The following is a 20,692-nucleotide window of genomic DNA, read 5'->3' as shown; positions in this document are numbered from 1 at the left end:
CAACTCCCCCTGACTTCTGCTCCGCGGCTGCTGGGCGAGCCCTCATCTGGGACTCTCCTCAGCTCTTACTGGGACAGTGGCGCGGCTGCCCCTCTGTTGGTCTTCCATGGTCTCTTGTGTTCTGGGGGCCTCTGGATGTCTGGAGTTTTGATCTCCTCCATACCCGCTTCACACCCTGGAGGACGGGGCTGTGGCCCCCCCACACTCCCTAGCAGATCATTACATGGAGAAACCTTTGGAATGCAAGCATGCTGATCCACACAGGTATGCACACATGGGTATTCACAGACGTGGACTAAAGCTTTCTTGGCTGCTACCTCAAAGCACACTGTGCGCTGTCTATCTTGCGTGCTGCACAATATCGTTTATTATTTAGTAAATATTGATATCTATGACTAGCTAGTTTATTGTGATGGTGCTTTGTTTTCTCTATTATTATGTTGCTCTTTGTTGTTTGCTGTCTCCTCTGTTTGTTTTTTTTGTTTTTTTCTCCATACAGGTGACCCAGGAGTTCTTTTTTTTTTCTCTCTCTTCCCCCCCCTTCTCCCCTTTGGTTTTCTTTCTTTCTCTCCCCCTCTTTCTCTCATTCATTCCCCCTGTCCTATTTATTAAAAAAAAAAAAATAAAAAAAAAAAAAAAAATGACAAAGGATGAACTGAAGCTCTGCCATCACGTAAATGTCGCATACTGCTGTTTCTGATGTCATTTAAAAGAAAAAAATAAAAATAAAAAAAAAATAAAAATTATTTTTTTAAAAATTGTTATGGCACTAAAATCAGTAATGATGCTTCTATAAGGCTTAATTATCCAAATAAGGCTGTTACAGCCTACCAGGCATAAAAAAATATGTGCTTGGTTGTGATTTATTTACACAAAGACCACGATTATCCTTCTATTCCTGACAAACAATAATCACATTAAGTATGAATATAATTAATCTATTATTAGTCCCAAAATGAAAGTTAAAAAGAGTGACGCAGTTGATAAGGTATGAGTTCTTTATTGAGGGGGGGGTGATGGTAGAAAAGGAGCAAACTATGTTTTAGCACCTTTATACAACTTAGAAAATTAATTGCTGGTTCTCTTGGTTCTCCTGATATACACAAAAAAAGGTTTGTAGAACACTTTATGACATATAGGCTTGGAGAAGAAGCATTTCATTCACAGAAACCAAGCAACAGAAATGACTTAATTCAGGGGAAAAAACACATTATATTTAATTACAATCAACATTAAATTTACAAATTTTGGAACCTGGGAGTTTAATCAGTGCACATGACATTAGCATGTAACATAAGTTAAAAACACAAAACAAAATTTTACAAATGTTGTTACCTGGAATTAGAAAGAAAAAAAACATCTTTAAATACTGGGTGCAGCTGTCTAAGGCATCTTTAATTCATAGAAAAAAGATCTAGAAGTCTTATACAAAGCAGGAATGAAGCTATACAATGTCACATATATATGTTTTTTTCCTTAAAACACTGTACAAAGTCCACTTCCTTCAAGGCTGGCTACGCCAACCACAAAACTATGCAGCTTACCAATTTTTAATATCCTACATTTACCGTGTCTGACAGACACGTTTTATTTACATATTCACTCATGAAATACAAACATAAATATGAGCAGCCTCTGTCTCTCTCTCTCTCAACGTCACCTTTTTAAAGCACTTTGTTCAAAGTGCTTTGAAAACAAATCGGACTTGAGCTTTTTTGGTCAAATTTCTCTGCTTTGCACAACCTGTAGCAAGCCTGCACCATCTACCAGAAACAAACCTCACTGTGAAGCTGCTCTGCTGGATAATTTGACCAAAAAAAACCTTGTTAAGCAATGACTTAATGTACTTCTTTAAATAACTCCCCGGCAATTTCAGGCTTCAAACTCACTGCTGACTTGTTAGAAAACGGTCAGCTTATCTTCATAACATCAAAATCACTGAGCAAATGTACATTTTCTGTAAAACAAATGAGATTAAAGAAAGTTATATCAGTACTGTGCAGCAGGGCTAATGCTGGTCATCTGTACATCACAAAAACATCTTAAGTGTTAATTTAGAATTAAAGCCATCATATAGCTGGAAAACATTGTGTAACTCATAGAAGGCCTGAGAAAGCTTTATTTTTTCCTGTTTTTTTGCATCTTGTGACATGATTGTCAAGTCAGGCCAAATAATTAAAAGTCTGATCTTATATACAGCAATGCATAGGCTACAATTCATCAAATCTGAACAATGAAAGAAAGACTAAAGTGTAGTTTTGTTCGTTTTTTAAATGAGTAAACTAGGAGAAAGTGTTGGAGGTACCAAATTTTTAGGTTCTTTAGTTTGAGAAGGGTGAACATGTTTCCTGCCACGATGAAACTTGAACTATTCAGGTTATAAACAGGTAATAAAAGAAGCAGAAATCATTAAGTTTGTCAAAGTTAGTTGTCAACTATGAACATGCAACCATTTAAGAACTCAAATAAAATCAATCTAAAACTAAGACTGGTTTGACTTGGAACTAATGTGATTAATGACTGGATGGCTAAACTTCAGGAGCTATACAAAAATAAATGGCAATCTGATACACAGCCCTAGAAGTAAGTGTACATGTCTTGTTATACATGGTAAATAACCAACTATGTAGAAACAAAGTGTGGACCACAGATGCAAGAGCATGTTTTGCATTTGAGTTATCAACTCTTCTTACTGCTAATATTTCACCAAATTAAATCTTTAGCGTCTAAACTCAGTAAAACTTAGCTCATCAGCAAAAGTCTTTCTATGCATTTCTGGGCCATCTCACCAGCCTTTAACAATTTTATTTAATTTTCCTGATATTTGAAACTTCTTGCAGTGCCTGTGTAAAGGTAGAGAATTTTAGGTAGTATAAATACATAACTATCAGACATTTTCCTGATAAACTTGAAAAGAACAATGGTACACTCTCAAACATTTCATCTATTACACACAACTCATGATAAAAGAGCACCAACTGTCTCAACTCAACAGAGGAAACACCTGGAGCCACCATGAGCAGTGTGTAAATTTTCATTGTTGAATTTTAAGATACTTAATATGTTTCCTCCACATCTTTAGCAACAGCTTCCTCTTTGTGGCTTAAAGAGGTTAGATTCTGCTTTTCCTTTATCCGTTTCATGGTTTACAAAACTCCATCCTCTTTACTTTGGTGTTCCACAAGGACTAATTCTTGGAGTATTATATTTTCTAATTAATTACCCTTCCTTAAATTTAAACAATCAATTTCCCAACACAATTCCCAACATTAGCCAACTTTGCAGATCGCATCATATTGCTGCATTTAGATCACTACTGGTAACCAGGGACCTACCAGAGCTCACAGAAATGATATACTGTTATAGCTCCAGCACTTCCTTAATTGTGGTCTGTTTGGTTTTTTGTGATTTATTTTTACATTACTGGGGGGGGGCTCACCCTCAATTTCTGAAATTTCTTAATATTCTGTAATAAAGAGTATGAAGGTTTTTGTGGTAGAAGAAAAAACAATATAAAAGAGACTGATGATGTTGGGTTTTCTAAAAGTAAAAAATAAAAAAAATCTGTATATGTTCTTCCGCCAGAGAAGTAGAGGAGTTCATAAATAATCTAGCAGAGTTAAGCATTTAAATCTAAAGCATTTTTACCTTACAAATTCAGTCACAGTAATCTGTCCACATGTTCAGACCAAATGGGGAAAAAAAATGTTTAAAAAATGGTCAATAAATTTGCTGAAAGTTTGAAGTCCACCAGGAAGGGTTCCTTTGTACACCACGCTACACAGTGTCCTTGAAGAGTGACAGGGAATCAAGCATTTCATTCTGGAGAGTTTCCCATTGTGGGATAAGTCACAAGCACAATCCCTTGGTCTCATCTCCACTGCCCATCCTTCCTGTAACACAGTTACTTTCTGAGTTTTTGTATCTGTATACCGTCTGCTCACAAGTTCTTGGTGTTTATGTGAGTCTTGTAATGCTTTGTCAGGTGGTCGCTCCGCATGAAGCGTTTCTGACACTGGCTGCACTCAAAGCGCTTGTCTCCTGTGGGAGGGAAAAAAAATGTATTGAGTAATATTTTTAATGCACGTTCAATAATGAAGAAACAATAGGTGTTTTTAAAAACATAATTTGTAAAAATGTCTGGATTGTTAAGTTTTTAAGTGTATTTAGCAACTCTGTGTGCCTATTTTTCCTCTGTATGTGAAGTGAAGTTTAATACAGAGTGATTTGATGATTCTGTTTGTTTGTGTCCAGAGCACCTGTGTGCGTCCTGGCGTGCCTCTGCAGCTCGTCACTGCGCGTGAAACGTTTCCCACAGAAAACCCAGTTGCAGACGAAGGGTCTTTCACCAGTGTGCAGCCGGACATGAGCTCTGAGCAGAGATGTTTTCCTAAAAGTCTTTTCACAGCCAGGGACGTGGCAGATGTGTTTCCTCTTTCCCACCTCACTGGGTCTAAACAGTGAACAAAATTCAAACCCTTTATCAGTATGAGAGTTTTAATAGTCTGAGTGCTAAAAAGTATAATATGAACTTCCCAAAATGTAGAACTGATCCCAACCCATCCTTTGACAGACTCACCTCTTGTCTGCATCTTTACAGTTGGGGCAAGTGCAGGCCATGCGTCGTTTCTTTTCTCCTGGCTGGCCAGGCAACTCCAGGGTGAGGGTCTGGTCTACCTGAATAGCAGGCTGGCCCTGTGCTGTGGCCAGCTGGAGCCCTCCACCCTGCATGGTCTGCACCGTTAGGTGCTGCTGGCCTAACAAACGCAGAGACTCATTGTAAGACAAACAGCAGGGCTTCTGCAGGAGCTGGATAATTCAGTTTACTGCCATCAGTGAACTGAAATTCTAATCAACAATAAATTAAGATGCGAAAGCTATATGTTGCAAAATAAAATTTCATTTTTGTTTTAGAGTTTTTAAACACATTGCAAACTTTCAGCTGCTTTTGCTCTTTGACTGAGGAAAAGGTCAACATTATTCTTTATTAACATAAATAACTGACAACTGATAAAGTTATTTTATCCAGCCGTTTGACTGCTTATCTGGGTTTGGGTTGGAGGGGCAGCAGACTTCCCTCACCCCAGCCATCTCTTCTTCATCTGGACAGACAAAGAGTCATCCCCAAGCCAGCCAACAGATATAAACTCTCTCAGACCCAGGTCTGCTATCTTTAACACCAGACCTGGGTCTGACCTGAGGCCTCTTTCCAGTAGGAGATGCCCAAAACACCCCACTTCAGAGGCATCGATAAAGCATCCTCATCAGACGGTCAAATCATTTTTCAATGTGGAGGAGCAGTGCTTCTATTCTCAGTGAATGTCTTTAGCAGCAATAACATGAAGTAATTGTTTTCTGTATAACTATCAGCCTCTCACATTGTTATGGACGAGTCTGACCGACGCTTCTTTACAAGGTTGCTTCGTTGAGGTTCGTGGACGTGAATTTACACTAAGCTCTCTTAAAGTCTGACCACAGCATTTTAATCAGGATGAGATCTGGACTTTTACGGAGCCTCTGGAACACTTTGAATCATTTCTTTTACATCTATTTTGTTGGAGATTTGCTGGTGTGCTTGGGTTGACTGCTCATGGTTGACTCAATGACTGCAGGGCATCCAGATCCTGTGGTTGCAAAACAAGCCTCTGCTCCCACGCTTGACAGTTTTTATGAGGTGTCTGTGCTGATGTGCTGTGTTGTGTAGCACTCGGCTGCTACTTACCTTCTAAACTGCCATGCGAGCAGGAAAGGGTTTACTTCATTTTTTCACAAGACTGCATAAAGTTCGTTGAAAATATTATTTTTCACATGTCTGTAAACTGGTCCACCTCTTGCACAAAACAGAAATGGCTAGGGACTGCTGGTAAGCAGCAACAGAACTTAAGAGAGAGGCGAGTATCCAGTAAAACAACAACTGCAGATGGTGTTCTATTCGTTTAACACAAAAATTACAATTACTTCAAACTTCAACTCCAATCCAAGTTCTTCCACCACTGCATTTCCTCAAAATGGGAAATGAGGGTGGTGGGGTCCCCCCCCAGTGTGCTGCACACCATGCATGCGCTGCATAAACACCCCAGTGTATTTATCAGTAGTACTAGACAATAACATTGGCTCTATAAACAGCCAGTGGAAAGCTTGAAGAAAAAAAAACAAACAAACCCAAAGCATCTAGCATCAGCTCACCGCCTGCATTGGTGATGGTAACAGGAACTCCCTGAACTTGGACCCCGTTGATGCTGATGGTCTGCACTGCTTGTGCTGCTGAGGTGAGCTGCGATGTGTTCAATTGTATCATTCCACCTGCAGGGGCAATTTTTGCCAAGGTCCGCTCCTTTCGTCCTCCGGTAGCTTGTGTTCTCTTGGAGCCAGCTGGTGGTGCGACAGTGGTGGTAGGGGCAACTGTGGTGGCAGGGGTTGTTGTTGTCATGGAGTCCTGAAGCTGAACCGATTGCCATTCACCTGATGCTGTTTTAAAGAGAATCTGGGGAAAAAAATATCACTAAGTTTACTTAAAATGTTAAACTAATTCCTAGTTAAACTGTTATATTATCTTATATATGACTTTGACATGTTGCTAGCTTAGTTGTAAAAATGTCACATGGTCCTTTGCTACCGTTCCTGAGGTATTCATAATAAACAGAAGAAGTCATTTTCAGCTGCTTCCTTATTTACAAGGAGTTACCTCAGCAGGTAGTGCTAGATATTGATTTAGCAGAATTTTACACTGGATGCCTTTCCTGACACAACAGACTAAAAATATTAAGAGTTAAAGAAACAATAAGCCTGAACAGATACCTGCGTTGGTGATGTTTCTGTTGGAGTGACCTGCAGATTCGAGGAGACAGACTGTCTCTGCGGGACGGGTGGCAACGTAGCAGAGGCAGCCTGTACCACCTTCAAAGCCTGTTGTGGGATCTGAACCACCTGAGAATCTGGTTTGGGCTGGACCAGCTGGACCTGTTGCACCATAGCAGGTTGCCCAGGACTTTGCACAATCAGTAAATTGTTCCCTGCCTGTGAATATAGAGAGAAGAAGCTGACCAGTAATCCTCATACGTAGGCTTTAGCCAACATCTTCAATGTTTTGACCACACTGAAAGGCTAAACATTCATTTAACAGTTAGCTATAGACTGGGTTGAGTGTTTCAAAGTAGAATTTCAAACTCGATAACAATATTGTGGTTTCTGTTTAACTGCGGATTTTATCAATCTGAACTGCACACACATTTACTCGCTTTGGTAGTATATTTATGTCACAGGGAACCTTTTGAGCGTGAAAAACAAAAAGTGGTTGTAACACTAAAAAGACTTTTTGTTTTAACCATTTGGTGGCAGAAGAACACATCACAAATTAAAAAAAAAAAACAAAAACAAAAAAAGAAACAAGCTTTGTACCATAAAACAACTGCCTGCCCAAAACTGAAACTGTCCTGAGGCTAATTAGGAAGCAGATGCTTCTGAAGATGTAAAACAGTTGACAGTTTCCTGTTTTTTTTTTCTTCTTTTTTGACTCCTCACAAAAAAATGATAACAGGAACAGCAGGTTATTAACATTCATTAGCATACATACATTTTTATTAAGATCAAAAAGTCCCAGTGCTCAAGCCCGGCTTGTATTACAGGAGCACAAACCTTAAGAAGTATACTCTGTGATAAAACAGAATCAGTTACACTTATTTTCAACAAAAAAGAGAGAATTAAAAAATAAAATAACTGATAATTAATTAAATATATATGGCATTTGGGGACTTCTACTTAACATGCAGTAAATGCTAGACTAAGAGCAGTGAGAGTAGATGCCGAGACTAGCTTACATGTCAAACTTGTGTCTGCGTAATGTTATAATTTGACAAACTTTAAATAAAACACTGACAGTTCAAAGAGAACACATATTTAGAAGGGGACCATTAAGTCTGTTTGAAGATTAACTTAAAACAAATAAATCGTGCCTTTGTTTATGCTTTTCAGTACCAGAAACAATAACAAATAGGGGTACCTGTATGATGTTATCACCAGCTTCTATTAGGATGGTCTCCATCTGCTCTGGGGTTGGAGAGGCAGCCTGTGCTGGAGGCGGCGGTGGAGGCTCAGCAGCCAGTACTGCCTTTTTTTTCCTCCCTCGTCGTGCCTTTCCAGGAGTGGGAGGGGCTGCAGCTGTCTCTGTGATGATTTGTGTCCCACCCACTTCCCCTGTAGCCACGTTGAGGGGAATTGTAAGTCCACTGGGCAGCTGCACAACGTTTGTAGCTGTATTGTTTGGCTTCCGCACCTTGAGGGAGGGCTTGATGGCTACGGTCTTCTGTGGCGTGACAGGAGCAGTGGCTGCAGCCGGAGCCGGCATGGTCATGGGAGTGGTAATGATGGCCTGGTTGGTACCGGGTATGAGCTGGATCTGACCTCCCTGTGGCATCACTTGAATGGTTTGTGCACCCTGGATCTGCGGCACCACCTGATACTGGATGCCAGGAGTGGCCGAGGTGCCGGTACAAGCAGGACTCTGCTGGATAGTAAGGACGATGGGGCTGCCAGGAGCTGTGGAGCCCAGGCCAGCAGGTAGCTGGATCACATTGCCCTTTGTTGAAAGGAAACCAAGGTTTTTCGGTGGAGCTGGCGCTATTGGAGCTGGCTTTATAGGAAGGAGCCGGCGAGGTTGTGGCTGCGCTGGCGGAGAGGTGACAGGAGCCTGAGCAGCAGGAGGGCCGATTTTACTGCAGGTGGCAGCCAGCAGAGCCAAAGGAGAGGGCTGAGTGTCCTGTGGGAAGACAGAAACATAGTCCAAGCCTGCATTAAAACCAGCCTGAACAAGAAGAATTCAGCACTAAGGGAACGATAGGATGAGGTAGTAGTCAGATCAAAAGCTAAAACAAAACAAGTTAACACAACCCAACAGGTAGGCCTACAACTACACATTAAGAATCATAATCAGTAGCGATTAAGTGGTGTAGTAGGTGTAGGAGTTTCCACCTGCGATGCCTTTGTGCCCCTCTTTGGTCCAAATGTGTGATCATCAAGCTGCAGGACAGGGAAGCATTCTACATTAATGCCATCTTCAGCACACTTTATATACACTGGACCGCTTCATGTATTTGAGGCAACAAACGGGTTTAAGTTGGGACTAAGAAGGTTGATACAACAAAAGTGAAAAAGGTTTAGTGACTACTGGTGCAAGACACAAAGCGATGTCATTAGTATTTAAATTCCCAATTGTGCAGTTGTGTCTCTCAGATATTGATCAACATCGAAGCAAAACAGTGACTGAATTTATAGAATATATTGTTTTTGTTAGAAAAATATAGCACATCAGCTCTATCCTGGCACATAGAGAAGTGAGGGCCGCTTTTCCATTTCCAAACTAAACTAGTGCAAGAGCACCGAATCTGGATCTAACCTCATCTGAGAAAGTAATGATAATGCTGCCATAATCCATAATTAGTGGGCGTAAGGGTCCAGATAACAGCGGTAAGTTAGAACAGTTGACTGGTTCTTTATCATTTGTTTAAATGTCTCTGGGGGTTTTTTCCAGTCAAAGCAGTTTTAAATTTGACAATAAACTTATCATGACATCTTAACTTACACAGTGTCGTTTTTGTATGTATGTTAATTTCAAAATTCTACGCGGCCTTGTTCTCGAGTTATTGCATTCACAAGATTTTCAGAAAACTTAACCACCGAGATTTTTAGTAGATGCACCTATGGTATTCACTCAAGTTATCGCATTCACAAACTTAGGTGTCCACACTGCCCGCCAGGCAGGGTAACAACAGTACTCCATCAGCGATTTGCAATTGAGGGTTAAAAAACACTCAATGCTTACAATGCACTAAACATCAAAGGAATTCTACAGAAAAATAAACACACAGTGTATATTAGCACAAAGATATGGCAGCAATATGAACACAACAGATGTTAAGAGCAACAGTAAGAGAAGAGATTGCAACAGTGCAACATGCGTGCACAGCCGAGGCTTGTGGCTGCTACTCACTTGTGTTGAAGCAGAGGAGGGCTGAAGGTATTCGCTGGGACTGACAGCGACAGTGGTAGCCATACTGTCCTGTTGTTCTGAAAAAACGCACAGCAGAGAGATTTCAGGCTGCCTGCAATGGTTAAGCTATTCAAGGGTATCACAGGACATTGCAACAAAACAGAAGAGCTCTGTGAAGGACAAGCCATGCAGTATCTCACTTAAACTGCTATATGATCATTAAATGTCATCAATTACACAAATGATGCCATTAACTGCGCTAATTAACGCATTCATTTGCATGCTGACACTTTCATTTTCACCAAACATGTGGGATATTTATATGACTCACATCTCTTAAAGGATTCAGGAATGACAGAGTTGTGCTTTTTTGTTTGTTTGTTTGTTTTTTGAGGTTTCGAGAAAATATTTTCCCTCCAATATGTTGACGATATTAAAAATATTCAACTCACGCATGTTATTAGCAGAGTCATTAGAAGCTATCTGTCAAGAGTCAATATATCATGTTGTTGTTGTTGTTGTTAAATCACCATAATTGCAATTTGCATGAGTCAGCCACATTTACCAGTGACAGAGATGGGAAACAAATGCTTTTCCTTCAAAGGTTTCTATGTTTTCTCTATTTTTGTCCAGAATCTACTCCACATCTATTCCACATATTAAATTTAAATAGGTCATTTATTCAATTTTCTCGGTAACTTAGTGGAGATTTTGTATATTCACACACATTAAACTGCATCAATAACAGAATTATAAAGGAATACAAAATTTCCACTGTGATGGAATATACCACAAAGAGCTAACTGGCCAAAATAAATAACATAAACAATGCAGACGATCTCTAAAGCCTGCTCTGAAAAACAGTTACCACTAATGCAAAGCAGTGTACGGAACTGAAGCTTTAAAGTTTTCCAGTACGTGGGGAATAATGCAGACACCTACTGATCTCTTTGATAAATATACACGGTTCTTTTAGGTACCGCAGCACATCTTTTGCTATTTGACTTGTTTTTGATCCAGTCTAATATAAACTTAGGTCATTAACCAGATCAAAATTTAGTCAATCGAGAAAGAGCTGTGATACCTGTACTTCATAAACTTAACAAGTTGTGTCTGCCAGAGGTTGTGTGTGTTCTAACAGCAAATGTCAATCTACTGGCCACATGTCAAATACTCTGAGCAAAAAAAAAAATACATTGGACTGCGCTCAAAAATATTATACGAGAAAAAGACAGTAAATATATTGAGCATATTATATTTCCATTTCAACAGTTAGCATAAGTACATTTAGGGCAGGCTGCCCAGCAGCAGTTTAAGAGCAGGATAAATCTTGAGAGCCAAGCAAAGCAGCCTAATGGCCAAAATAGGTCGATGCTGTTATTGTCAAACAGAACTGCTGTGGAACTGTGGATAAAGCAATGCAAGCTGTTTTACTATCCATTACTGCTTGAACTACAACACAGCTAGTGCACACGATACAATCTCCACTTTTTTTTAATAATTTATATAAATTCAAGAACAACACACAAATATGCAATTTAAAAGCCAAGGGATCTGTGACAGATTCAAATATTTTAATTTGGGATTTTATAGAACAGAAATACTCGCAGGCATTTTTAACATCTATTAACAATAATGACAAATGTAAAACGATAAACACTACTGGGACAGTAGTCCAGTACTGTCCCCTAAACCCTGTTGAGCTACATATCTAAGCTGGAAAACACCTGAACTCAACCAGCAGATAAGATATATGACCACATGGTAGCCACAGATCACTCTTCAGGCTGTCCCGATATTTGTGACAAATACACAGGATGATGATAAAGAAGTGATTCATCATCATAGATCTGCAACATGCAGATTTGTAAGCCAATGGCCATATTTTATATAAATGTATAAAACAAAGTAAGATGAATTAGAGCGGTGTCCTTTCATCATGATAAAAAAATGATTGCACAAGTGTGTATATGTAAATTAACACAGATACTGCAATAACATTGCCACCAACACTTGTTTGGAGTTGTAATGTTTGGGGCTTAGTTATTCTCTGCCTGCTCTAACAGGTGTTATAAATTATGAAACAGGTTTGTGGTTGCCTGTCTTTGAAAGCATGTACCTTCACCACAGTTTGCAGAGAAACAACTTAGTTTCTTTGTAAGAGTGCAAATGCAGCTTTCTTCAAGAACTTATGTAGTTCAGTGATCTTTCTTGTCTTCACCCTTTGCACAGCATTTCTGTCCACACACGTAAAACACAAAAATGCACAAGTATTACAATGATCATTTATTGAACTTCTCTTACATTTTTATTGAGGAAAATGATGTTGCAATACACCCATCACTAACAACATTAAAAGCACTGCCATTATGTGCTACAATTCAAGGTTCTGCAGTGAAACTTTAGTTCCTGGTACTCGTGTGGGTACTTTGACTAACTTTGTTGCACACCAAGAACACAGGCCACACCTTTGACATCACCCTGCAGAACAACACACCCTGCCACTAAAATACAAATAAAAAAAAACTCTAAGGAACAAAAAACAGACATGCAAGGCACCCTGATCTCATTCCAGTTAGGCATCCTGACCTAGGACAGCCTCACTCCAAAACCAATGCACTGGATCTGTCACCAACATTCCAGTGCCTGACACCACAAGTGTAATAATATTCCATAAAAAAGCATTCCATACAATGCCGACGTCAGACAATAACTTGCTAGTTATGAGGAAATGCCTGAAGTACAAATTCCTCTTTTCTACAAACTGTGCCGTCTGTATCTGCCAGCTCATCTGTCGACAGTAAACTTAAGCCTGACACACAATAAACTCATCTCTGTGTCGTGGCTGGTGATCAGCTGTACAAACAGGAAGGAGTTCCTCTGTTGGAGCTGCCTGCCTCATCTAGTAAAAGCATTATAAAATGCAGCTGTTAATCGAAACGTCTGAACATGACTACCAAAGCAACAGACTTTCACTCGGGGATATCTCAGCCTGCTGAGCGAGCCACTAATCTCTCCATTCTGACACATTTTGGATTGGTGATAGCAACAGAGAACAGAACTTCCCATCAGTTATGCAAGTGTGACTTTAAGTCCTGCAAATAACACAAATGGGGGAAAAGTGCGGCCTCAAAATAGCGCCGCCATGCAACACAGTCTGTTAGGTTGGCTTGCAGAGCAACAGCAGCTAACGTTAGCCACCAAGCTAGCTAGTGCTACTGACTCAACTGAGGCAGACTCAAATGTCTATCGACTAGCTTATATATGTGCTGGTTTGCTTTGATAAAAATAAATGAGGCGAGACGGGAATGGGTGCAACATGAAAATATGTCGGTGTATTGCTGTGGGGTTTCATATGTGGTGGAAATGGACAAATCGATTTGGGGGCAGAAACAAGTAAAGGACCAGCTACATAGCTTCCAGTAGCATTTTGGCTAGCTGACGCGTAGCTAGCAAGTCAAACTCTCTTTGATAACGTTACAGAAAAAGGGAGCTCTTTGCCGGAAGTGCACTGCTTATTTTGGTACATACAACCGCACGAACACCCCTAAAACATAGTTATTTGTACCACAGCATGATTAGTACTTTCCCTTCAACGCAAATATAATGTTTTACGAAGTAGAATGTAATATAAACACCAATGTTTTAATTCCTACCCACCGCTCATGACGACATTCGCTCTCCGCGAGCCTTGCAGACCGAACCCATGGAGGAATCCGCCCGCGCTGTTGCACCAATCCACGGACAATAGAGAGTTAATTGACGTCTACCCTGACCAACTACCTTTAGCTGTCTTTGTGACCGAAGTCCACCTGAGCCAATCCCGACGTCATATTTCTGTACATGGGTCGATGGATGACCGTTTGGCCAATGGGATATCTAGATTGTGATCAGTGGGGCGGTTCCAACAGGACTGACCTGGAACAAGCGAGTGCCCTATTACAGCAGGAGCACTGCTTCACTGACGTCCCTGACGGCCAATGTGATCTTTAAGGGGCAGTACAGTCAAACTAAGAATGACAGCCGCGCTGATCAATGAGCTTTAAGTCACTTGTGCCTGACCTGTTTAAACTGTGGCACGATATGGAGCGGGACGTTATGTGGGATAAAGACTGCGCTCAGTGAATGGATTATATATTTATTTTAAAGCTGTGAGCATATGTTGCATTGATAGTTCAACATTTGTCTGTACAGTACAGGATATCACTACCAGCCTACTTTGCACAGCTTTGTATATTGTACATTTTAGATGTATTTATGTTTTGTTTTTTGGACAATGTTGGCCTGTTAATGGCTTAATTACTGTTTGTTTAAAGGTCCACTCACGCAAAAATCAAATCAAATCAAATCAAATCACTTTTATTGTCACATCACATGTGCAGGCACATTGGCACAGCACATGCGAGTGAAATTCTTGTGTGCGAGCCCCACAAGCAACAGAGATGTGCAAACACAACAACACAACAACACAAACGAGCAAAATACAAGAATGGCTAACCTGAAACTAATAAATATATGTACAATATATAATAGTGTATGCATTTCTGGATGTGTATACTAAATATTTTCCTACGTGTGTGTGTGTGTGTGTGTGTGTGTGTGTGTGTGTGTGTGTGTGTGTGTATACACATTTTTACAAATTAAATAGTAAAATAAATAAATAAATAAATAAATAATAATAATAATAATAATAATAATAATAATAAAATGTATATAAAATATATAAAATATACAGAGTTGAATATGTGCAAAACAGTGGCATTACTGTACAGTATGGAGTGCATAATGTTAATGTTCCAGTAGTGAAGCTGAGGTGTCTATGACGTGCTCAGCAGTCTGATGGCCTGATGGAAGAAGCTGTCTCTCAGTCTGCTGGTACGGGACCGGATGCTGCAGAACCTCCTTCCTGATGGAAGCAGTCTGAACAGTTTATGGCTGGGGTGACTGGAGTCCTTGATGATCCTCCCTGCTTTCCTCAGGCAGCGCTTCCTGTAGATGTCTTGGAGGGAGGGAAGCTCACCTCCAATTATCCGTTCAGAGCACCGCACTACTCGCTGGAGAGCTTTGCATTTGTAGGCGGTGCTGTTGCCATACCAGGTGGTGATGCATCCAGTGAGGATGCTCTCAATGGCACAGTGATAGAAGGTCCTGAGGATGCGGGGGCTCATGCCGAATCTTTTCAGTCTCCTGAGAAAGAAGAGGCGCTGCTGCGCCTTCTTCACTGTTTTGTTTATGTGTACTGACCACGTAAGATCCTCAGCCAGGTGTACACCAAGGAACCGGAAGCTGCTCACTCTCTCCACAGCAGCGCCGTTGATGGTGATGGGGGTGTGTACTTCTCTGCACCTCCGGAAGTCCACTATCAACTCCTTTGTCTTTGCGACGTTGAGGGTGAGATGGTTGTCTTGACACCAGTGGGTCAGGGCGCTGACCTCCTCCCTGTAAGCCGTCTCATCACCGTTGGTGATAAGACCCACCACTGTAGTGTCGTCCGCAAACTTCACAATGATGTTGGAGCTGTTAGTGGCTGTGTACTTAACACACAAAAAAGATGCCTGGCTAAAACATGTATGACATGTCTTTTATCTTATCCTGTTGTTTTCAACACAGCCTTCACAATAGGCTGTAGTTTTACCCTGAAAAGCACTTTGACATTTAGCTCTCTGCTTGTGTGGTAACTGCTAATGCAATAGAGGATGCAGCATTCAAGTCATTAGTCCACCAATCTATAGACTGCAGACTGTAATGATTGTCAGGTTATGAGACAATGGCCCTGCTGACACATTAAAAGCACATTACTCTCTTTGTTGTCTTTTTGCTTTTGACCTCTTTGGATGTATTTGTGTTCCTTCCTGCATATCTTTTTCAGTAGTTTGATTTGTCTGCTTCACCATAGCGCTTCATGTTTTGTTTTTGTTGTTGTTGTTCTTTGTTTTAATCTTTGTAGACTTTGTGCCTTTTTACTGTCCTTTGGTTTTTGTCTTCTGATAGACACAATTGATTTGTGCTAATATAATCACATTAACTGACCCTCTCTGTGGCTGATTTACAACTCTTTCTGATCCAATTTCTGTTTTGCACAGTTTTATTGATTTGAGTCTATTACTACACAGAAGAAGAAAAAATCCTACTCTCTTTAATCTTTGATTGATCTCTGATACTTGGCTCGATAAAAGACTCAACTCACTCAAATGAAATTATGCTGTATATTTGCATGTTGTCTTTGTGAGCATGCACAGATATATAGGATTTCTGCAGTGATTCTTCGTAAGATTATTTTTGTAACTTTTGTGATGCATTGTCTTTGGATCTAGTGCCATCATCAGGTGAGTATGTTATCTAAATATTTCAGTAAGTGAGGAACCAGCTGGATTGTTGTAGAATATATTAGGGGAGGCAGAAATGTAGAGTGATTGTGAACATTAAGCGACACAGTTTTACTGTTTTACTTTTAACAAGCACATATTTGGCTTACAGTGTTGAACTCCAATTATATTTTTACTGGCAAAAACTTTTTTTTTTTGTATAAAGCAAATAAAGCTCTTAATACTGTAGCTGAAACTTCTACTTGAATATTTTATTTCAGAAAATATCTGGTGTATGATACTAAATTGTCATGACCAGTGTCTGTAAAACAAATTCCATTTTTACATTTATGTTAAACATAACACCCAGCACGCCCCTGTGGGCGGTTTATCCTTCAAGCTCGGGTCCTCTACCAGAGGCCTGGGAGCTTGAGGGTCCTGCGCAGTATCTTAGCTGTTCCCAGGACTGCGCTCTTCTGGACAGAGATCTCCGCTGTTGTTCCCGGGATCTGCTGGAGCCACTCGCCTAACTTGGGAGTCACCGCACCTAGTGCTCCGATTACCACGGGGACCACCGTTACCTTCACCCTCCACATCCTCTCGAGCTCTTCTCTGAGCCCTTGGTATTTCTCCAGCTTCTCGTGTTCCTTCTTCCTGATATTGCTGTCATTCGGAACTGCTACATCGATCACTACGGCCGTCTTCTTCTGTTTGTCTACCACCACTATGTCCGGTTGGTTAGCCACCACCATTTTGTCCGTCTGTATCTGGAAGTCCCACAGGATCTTAGCTCGGTCATTCTCCACCACCCTTGGGGGCATCTCCCATTTTGACCTCGGGACTTCCAGGTTATACTCGGCACAGATGTTCCTGTACACTATGCCGGCCACTTGGTTATGGCGTTCCATGTATGCCTTGCCTGCTAGCATCTTGCACCCTGCTGTTATGTGCTGGATTGTCTCTGGGGCATCTTTACACAGCCTGCACCTGGGGTCTTGCCTGGTGTGATAGACCCCAGCCTCTATGGATCTTGTGCTCAGAGCTTGTTCTTGTGCTGCCATGATTAGTGCCTCTGTGCTGTCTTTCAGTCCAGCTTTGTCCAGCCACTGGTAGGATTTCTGAATGTCAGCCACCTCCTCTATCTGCTGGTGGTACATACCGTGCAGGGGCCTGTCCTTCCATGATGGTTCCTCATTTCCCTCCTCTTTCTTGGGTTTCTGCTGCCTGAGGTATTCACTGAGCACTCGGTCAGTTGGGGCCATCTTCCCAATGTATTCTTGGTTGTTCATTGTCTCATCCTGGACTGTGGTGCTGACACTCACCAGTCCCCGGCCCCCTTCCTTCCGCTTAGCGTACAGCCTCAGGGTGCTGGACTTGGGGTGAAACCCTCCATGCATGGTAAGGAGCTTTCTTGTCTTTATGTCAGTGGCTTCTATCTCCTCCTTTGGCCAGCCTATTACCCCAGCAGGGTACCTGATCACGGGCAGGGCGTACGTGTTGATGGCCCGGATCTTGTTCTTACCATTCAGCTGACTCCTCAGGACTTGCCTGACCCTCTGCAGGTACTTGGTGGTTGCAGCTTTTCTAGCGGCCTCTTCATGGTTCCCATTCGCCTGTGGGATCCCCAAGTAACTGTCCTCTATGTCTGCAATGTTGCCTTCTGGTAGTTCAGTCCCCTCAGTTCTGACTACCTTCCCTCTCTTTCTTACCATCCGACTACACTTCTCCAGTCCGAACAACATTCCAATGTCATTGCTGTATAGCCTGGTAGTGTGGATCAGTGAATCGATGTCTCGTTCACTCTTGGCATACAGCTTGATGTCATCCATGTACAGGAGGTGGCTGACAACTGCTCCGTTCTGTAGTCGGTATCCGTAGCCAGTCTTGTTAATGATCTCACTGAGGGGGTTCAGGCCTATGCAGAACAGCAGTGGGGACAGAGCATCTCCTTGGTAGATCCCGCACTTGATGGTGACTTGTGCTATGGGCTTGGAGTTGGCCTCTAGTGTTGTACGCCACATCCCCATTGAGTTCCTCCCCCATATATATATATATATATATATATATATATATATATATATATATATATATATATATATATATATATATATATATATATATATATATATATATATAGAGAGAGAGAGAGAGAGAGAGAGAGAGAGAGTCATTAGTCATGACACATTAACACTGTTTTGAACTAATTTCAGAGCTTTCTGTCACAACGACAGAGAATAGATCATTGTGACATCCAAACATTATTTAATGGTTTTAAATGTCTTGTGTTCTTCCTATGACTAATACAACCGTGTCATCAAAACAGAATCTGAAAGTGTAACCTTCATTTTTGCATTCTTACCTTTAGCTTGTTCAAACACTGACTGGTTCCTTTGGGATCTGAATACTAAAGATTAGGGACTTTCCTTTTTGACTCATGTCATGATGCCATTCACTCTCTGCGAGCATTTTATACCTTTTCTGTCGGATGTTCAACTTGTTAAGAAAATGTCCTGTCAGGCCCATCTGTCGTCTGCATCAGCCGAGCTGGCCCCCAGCACTTTCAGCCAGCTTGTAGGCTACTATGAGCTGGCCTTCTTTCTCATTGGCTCATTCCCATTGACTCCATTCACATCCACAATGCACGTAATGCCTTTTCATATAGGCTTTTCCCAAAAAGTACCCTTGACCTTATTCACATACAGACCTCTTTCATTTCTTCCCAGTCTGTCCTCTCCCTGCATCGCTGCATGAGTTTTTTAAGAGCTTAGGAAACCGGAGTCCTGCTTTTAGTTAAAGCACTCTCTCCCTCTTCACCTCAAGTGTGCTGTAGTTGGCTTGATGAAGGATGCAGATACTGTCTCCCACCTTCTCCCCAGGCACCTCTGTGGAGAGCCTCAGAGAGAAAGTGCTGCATAATTTAACTGGGACATCTCACTTTTATCAGTTAACAGGCTTCATGAGCAAGCCAAAGCTGTGGCAGGAGTTTTCAGCCTATTTCAAAGAGAATAGCTGACATTAAAAAATGAAGCACACTCTACATTAAGAACTCAAAGCCAGAAGCTGTGAAGCAAGGGACGTGATGTTGTGACGGGTTTTTAGCCTTTTTGACATTTTATAAACAAATGGTTTATATACAGAATGTAAGCAATACTTGCTTACTTAATTTAAATTGTTTTATTTAATTTGGATCACAGTAGCTATTTAAGTTCACTTAGTTATATTCATACACACTTTATATATTGTGCATGCTTTAGTCACTTTGAGGCAGTTTTGATTCAGGGTTGATGTTCAAATGACTAAAAAAACAATGTTGCAATAATGAGGTGGTCTGCTGGTCACAGAAACACACACAACACAACCAGATGTCTGTGCCGGTATGACTTAACCATTCATATTGATATTTTAAGAATTTATTTATCAACTGTTAATTATTCATGAACTAAGAGTGTTTAATTTAAACTTAAATTGAATTTTGAGCTTTATATGTTGGTATATTCATTTCATGTAATTCATTAAAAACAAAAACAAATAATATTATTATTACTAATAATAATAATAAAACAGTCTGCACAACAAATTCAAGCATAAAAATCTGAACCTCATCATAAGCGGGTATGCATAATAGCTATAAAGGGCTGGATCAGGTGACCCTATATCCTCCCTTAGTTATGCTGCAATAGGTGTAGGCTGCCGGGGATTCCCATGATGCATTGAGTATTTCTTCTTCAGTCACCTTTCCCACTCTCTGTTTATAGAGCTCTCTCTGCTGAGAATCATACTTCCACAGCATGTCTTTATCCTGTCTTCCTTCTCTCACCCCAACCGGTCGCAGCAGATGGCCCCGCCCCTCCCTGAGCCTGGTTCTGCCGGAGGTTTCTTCCTGTTAAAAGGGAGTTTTTCCTTCCCACTGTCGCCACAGGGCTTGCTCATAGGGGGTCATATGATTGTCGGGTTGTTCTCTGTATGTATTGTTGTAGGGTCTACCTTACAATATAAAGCGCCTTGAGGTGACTGTTGTTGTGATTTGGTGCTGTATAAATAAAATTGAATTGAGTAATGGCACAATGTCTTGTTCTCTTAAGCTGATGTTAATTTCTTTATAGCAGGTTTTCCTATTTTATAAATAATGTCATCAAATTTTATAGTGGAGCAGATTTATTTAAAGTGAAAGTTTTTGGAGGGTTTTCTACAAAAAGAAAAAAAAAACAGATTTTGCTGAGCAGTTCACATTTATCCATAAACCCTGTTAAGACAAAACTGTCGATCTGTCATTAATGTCATAGTTATGCCAAAGCAGTGATAGGTCTGTAGAATAATATTAGTATGTCAGTTAGGTCTCAGTATGCCAAGATTGAATTTTTCCTACTTTTAGTTTGTGTATCACAGCCTCACACAATGACCA

General features: G+C 40.8%; 1 protein-coding gene across 4 annotated transcripts; it reads right to left on the bottom strand.

Moving 5' to 3' along the window:
- Positions 1-984: 984 nt before the first annotated feature.
- On the bottom strand, positions 985-13,809 carry sp2 (sp2 transcription factor). 4 transcript variants are annotated; one of them, XM_082536602.1, is made up of 9 exons: positions 13,646-13,809; positions 9,986-10,062; positions 8,968-9,015; positions 8,000-8,755; positions 6,799-7,017; positions 6,163-6,484; positions 4,580-4,757; positions 4,260-4,453; positions 985-4,041 (listed from the first exon to the last, which is right to left on the bottom strand). In XM_082536602.1, the coding sequence occupies exons 1-9, from the start codon at positions 13,650-13,652 to the stop codon at positions 3,941-3,943; spliced, it is 1,902 nt and encodes a 633-aa protein (XP_082392728.1). In that variant the 5' UTR covers positions 13,653-13,809; the 3' UTR covers positions 985-3,940. The 4 variants fall into 4 exon arrangements, with proteins under 4 accessions (XP_082392728.1, XP_082392729.1, XP_082392730.1 ...); XM_082536603.1 differs by having other exon boundaries at positions 6,187-6,484; positions 13,646-13,805; XM_082536604.1 differs by lacking the exon at positions 8,968-9,015 and having other exon boundaries at positions 13,646-13,805.
- Positions 13,810-20,692: the final 6,883 nt, after the last annotated feature.

This window comes from Aulonocara stuartgranti (genome assembly GCF_965226115.1).
Source record: "Aulonocara stuartgranti genome assembly, chromosome: 6".
In the NCBI taxonomy this organism is placed as follows: Eukaryota; Metazoa; Chordata; class Actinopteri; order Cichliformes; family Cichlidae; genus Aulonocara; species Aulonocara stuartgranti.
The sequence above is the reverse complement of the archived record's forward strand: the minus strand, read 5'-3'. Positions and strand labels throughout refer to the sequence as shown.